The sequence below is a fragment of the Octopus bimaculoides genome, chromosome 28 (assembly GCF_046866305.1).
Source record: "Octopus bimaculoides isolate indiv1 chromosome 28, ASM4686630v1, whole genome shotgun sequence".
Lineage (NCBI taxonomy): Eukaryota > Metazoa > Mollusca > Cephalopoda > Octopoda > Octopodidae > Octopus > Octopus bimaculoides.
In genome coordinates this window covers 19168611-19173610 of record NC_142955.1, presented here as the reverse complement: position 1 = coordinate 19173610, position 5000 = coordinate 19168611, and the positions used below count along the sequence as shown (strand labels likewise).

General features: G+C 41.1%; 1 protein-coding gene across 1 annotated transcript in view; it reads left to right on the top strand.

The window, feature by feature from the left end:
- LOC106872263 (talin-2) overlaps window positions 1–5000 on the top strand; it is an 83243-nt gene that overhangs the window by 15766 nt on the left and 62477 nt on the right. The window contains exons 5-9 of the mRNA XM_089344726.1: window positions 898–1059; window positions 1530–1670; window positions 2268–2449; window positions 3204–3438; window positions 3803–3973. Coding sequence (XP_089200852.1) covers window positions 898–1059; window positions 1530–1670; window positions 2268–2449; window positions 3204–3438; window positions 3803–3973 — 891 coding nt within the window. The remainder of the gene's footprint in view (window positions 1–897; window positions 1060–1529; window positions 1671–2267; window positions 2450–3203; window positions 3439–3802; window positions 3974–5000) is intronic.

Below are 5000 nucleotides of genomic sequence, written 5' to 3'. Positions count from 1 at the left end.
TGTAATAACTGGTGTATGTTTGTGTGTACGTATACATGCGCACACTCACTCACATGTGTATGTGTATTCATACAGTTGTGTGTTAAAAGGAATGTGGCCCACTATGTTTCTTACACATATGCGCATATATCTTACATTGATATACAGAAATACATTTATCAAAATAAGGATTCCCTGCTGTATTCTTGGGATTGTCTTTGGTTTGTAAAACTGTTTCATCTGATGATTGCAGTCTTTTTTGTAATGGAGTAATTTCTCTAATTCCATGGCCAGGTCCTGATGTTTTGATATTTTTTCTATACTTCTCTTATTAATTTTTTCATAAAATAAGTACCAGGCTTAGAAAGATTAAGTCCTGGGGTCGAGTTGTTCGACTAAAGGTGGTGCTCCAGCATGGCCGTGGTCAAATGACTGAAACAAGTAAAAAGATATATATATATATATATAAAACAGACATACATTTAACTCGTTAACCTTTCCATTAATCTGTTAAATGTGATGCTTATTCACATCGTTATCAATCAATCATGGATTATCTCATTGTATGATTGTTTATTCTTAGAATGACATTGTGGGGTAGGTGTGAGAGGCCAGGTCTGGCCAGTCAGGGCATAAAGCAGGATTTTTTGGCCAAATATGGTCAGTCTAAATGCTAAAGGATTAATACACACACACACACACACACACACACACACACACACACATCTATACGGATGTATGTATAGCTGTATGCTCTCTATTTTTCCCTAATTATGAAGCTAATGCCCACCACCACCAACTGTAAAGGAAACCCAGTTTTTGTTTATTGTGATCCCTTTTTTATCAATTTGTTTAAAATCTCTCTCTCTCCCTAACTGGTTTCCTTATTGTTTCTTTCTGCTTGCGTGCCTCCGCTAGGTCCTCTCTGCTGCTACTGTTGTTGCTAAACACACATCTGCCCTATGTAATGCCTGCCGACTAGCATCGTCAATGACCAGCAACCCTGTAGCTCGGCGTCACTTCGTTCAGGCTGCCAAAGAAGTTGCCAACAGCACTGCCAACCTGGTAGCTGCTATCAAGGTAAGTCACAACAAAAGCAGAATTTTCTTTTTTTTCCTCTTCAAGCGCATTTCATCCATCTCCACGTTTTGAGTTCAAATTCCACCAAGGTCGACTTTGTATTTCAACCTTTCGGAGTCAATGAATTAAGTACCTGTTGAGTTTGTTGAAAGGTGGGTGAATGTTGGAAGAATGGCCAGTGTGTACCTGTAAAAAAAAGAAGGGCTCTTACCCTGTTGTTCAGGCACCTGTGGCTTTTATGGGTTTTTCCACAAGGACCTTAAAGCACCTCCCCTGTTGGGAGTTTAATGTAATTTTTAATTATATCGTTTACACACTGTAAAACCCTTTGTACCATCCTGTTTTTGTCTTTTATGTTGTTGTATGTCAATGTTTTGTACGTGAGCCCTTGTGGCTAATAAAGGAATAAATTATTATTATTATTACTGATGCTGTAATTATCATTATCAATTTCTCGTGTCTCTTTACAGAACCTAGACATTGATTTCACTGAAGAAAACCGCCAAAATTGTGCAAAAGCTGCAGTGCCCCTCCTCAAGGCTGTTGACGAATTGACTTGTTTTGCTTCTTCACCTGACTTTGCAAGTGTCCCCGCTAAGATCAGTACAGAGGTAAGGGCCAACAGGGGCTACTATATGGGGTAGGGGGGGTTGATCTGTGAGAAATAGCAAAATTTACTTCAATCTTTTACCATTTAAACCAGTCGTATTCAGCACAAATATTCTCCCTGTTTTATGTTCAAACTGGCCAGATCCTGCCTTTCACACCTACTCTGCAATGTCATTCTAATCACACCATTGAAATCTCAAAGCTATGAGATAATCGAGGATTAGCTGAAAACATTGTGAAAAAATAAGCATTACATTTGCTGAGAATAATCTGAATGCTAAAGGGTTAAAATAGGGACCACGTGAACCAATGAGAGAGCTTCTATGTAGTTACTTGACCTTGCACAATGTAACGGCTAAATCTCCTCTCAACAAACTCCCTACTCTCTTGAACCCTTTAACATGTAAATCAGCCATATTGGGCCCAAATGTTCTACCTGCTTTATATTCAGACTGGCCATGTCTGGCCTCTCAAACTTACCCTACAATGTCGTTGAAATCTCAAAGCTATGAGATAAATACATTTTTATTTTATTTAATGATGCTTTCTTTGCATAAAGAAAATTTGTAATAATAATAATGTTTGTTCTGTTTGAACAGGCTCAAAAAGCTCAAGAACCGATCACTTTGGCCGGCATGTCAATGATAGACGGTGCCTGCCATATGCTTCAAGCTGCTAAACAACTGGCTGTCAACCCTAAAGATCCTTCAACCTACCAGTTGTATTCTAACCATTCCAAGAGTGTCTCTGATGCCATGAAGAAATTGGTATCTTCCATAAAGTAAGTGAAGCTTTCACTAAACTCATCTTTTTCCAGTATTTGTGTTGTTCCCTCTTTGGTGCCAAACCTCACTTGTGGTCACTTCTGTGTGTGGTGGTGCAGGGCTGGTTTCAGGAATGACAGACGATGGGTTAGTCTACATTACTCTGTATGGAGCGTAGGGCCAGTTTTCTGGTTTCTCCCTGGATGGGATGCTAGTCCACCATGAGGATTACTCATGACACCCAACACTCGAAAGGAGCTTTTCATGTGCCACTGGCATCAGCCACTTTTCCCCCATGTGGCTCAGCGCTCAAAAGGGGCTTTTTACATGACAGTTACGTGACACCAGCATCAGCCATGACTATGATTTCGATTACACACACACACACACACACACACACACACACACACACACACATACATTCAACAGGCTTCTCTTTTGTCATGCCAATCCATCCACAGGGGTCTGGCTGGCCTGGGGCTACAGTAGAAGATTTTGTGGAGGGCAAAATTTGGCATTTGTTAAAGAGAACAGGATGAAAACCTTCGCACAGTTCTTTTGCCTGATACATGCAAACATTGGAAAGTTGAGGTTTGATGATGATGATGATGATGATAAATGATGGTTGTGGTGGTTCCTTACACATGCACACAGTCACACAAGAGACCACAAATCTGTACTAATTGCCCGCATTTATGCCCCCCCCCCCACCCACCAACCCCCGTTTTCAGTCAGAGTTAACGAGGAACCTGTTGTTAATTGCGTTTGCAGGGACAGTGCCCCTGGACAGAAAGAATGCGATGAGGCAATCAAGCAACTGGAACGTATAATCCGGGATTTGGACCAGGCGTACATGTTGGCTACGAGCCAGAAAATGGTAGATCACAACGAGAAGACGCTGCAAGGTTATCAGGAACAGATGCTCCACTGTCTCTGTCCAATTATCGAGAAAGTGGACAATATTTGTAACGTAGCGAAATCTGAAGCACAGAATCTTGGTCACATGGTGAGTCAACAACTGTCTTCTTCATTCTTCTTCTTCTTCTTGTCATTCTTGTTTCATGATGATGATGATGATAGGTGTAGGCATGGCTGTGTGGTAAGAAGGCGGTGTCCTGGCAGAGTGGTTAGCACGCCGGGCGAAATGCTTAGCGGTATTTCGTCTGCCGTTAGGTTCTGAGTTCAAATTCCGCCGAGGTCGACTTTGCCTTTCTTCCTTTCTGGGGTCACTAAATTAAGTACCAGTTACGCACTGGTGTCCTTGTAATCAACTACTCCCTTCCCCCACAAAATTTCAGACCTCGTGCCTTTATTTAGTAGAAAGGGTTATTATTGTTATTATTTATAATTATGTGTGCCTCTATTTCCAGATCTCCTTCTTAACCAATTACCTCGGGCCTCTGGCGGAAGGTGCCATTGGCGCCGCATCCAAAATGATGAACTCTAAACAACTGTTATCAACGCTGGATTTTACTAAAACTGTACTGGAATCTGCTCTGCAGTTTATATATGCCTGCAAAGAAGGGGGAGGTAACCCAAAGGTAACTATGCACCGAGCACCTTGACTTTGTCTCTATCTGTTTATATATCTGTGGCTGTCTGTCTCTATTTGTATTTTCTTATCTGTTTATCATTCTATTTGTCTTTATTTATTCCGCTTTCTCAAAATGTATCTATACATTTTGTTTAAGCATAGCAAGAATAATAGCCTGGTGTAGGACTCAATATACGTATGGGCCAGAACACACTGTCAAATGAGTTTAGAATGGTGATAGAAAACAGAGATGATTCGGAAAGAAAATGGTTATGTGTAATAAACTTCATTAGCTTATAGCTGTTTCTACTATAAAACGCAGTGGACTCTCAGTTGAGTACCAGGGTAACACCCTATAGCTTCATCAGAGCCTTGAAGATAAAGTGAACTTGATTTGGGAAAGTCAGCTGTAAGCTAATGAAGTTCGTTACATAACATTTGGTTTTTGCAGTGTCGTCTCTTTGTTTTCTAAATAAATTAGTTATTAAGATTTAATAGAATCAAGGCACATCAACATGTAGGATGCCAGAAATGGCTAGGTTCAATAACATAAGTGTTCGCATTGAGGTAATCAACAATGAAGTGTTGCTAAGATTCTGCATGAGTGTGAGAGCTGGACTCTTGCAGCTGACATGCAGTGAAGAATTCAGGCATTTGAGCCCAAGTGCTTCAGAAGGTTGCAGCACATCCTGTACATAGAGCACAAAATAAACATCTTTGTCTGGCAGGAAGTTGGCTAATATTCTGGCAGACGGGAGCCACTACTTGTGCTGGTAAAAAGATGGCAGCTTGCCTGCCGTGGTCATGTACCCCACCACAACCCCTTGTCCAAAGCCATTTCTGCAGATGAAAGAGCAGCAGACTGAGAAAATTCTGGTTTGACAACATGAAGGCCCAGATAGGTCAAAGCACAACAAACCTGCTACACATGATGAAGAAAAGGGACCAGTTCGCAACAGCTGACTATGAAAGCATATAGAGTGGCACCTCAATGATTAGCTGCATCAGTTAAGGGATCTTGGTGGTGATGATAT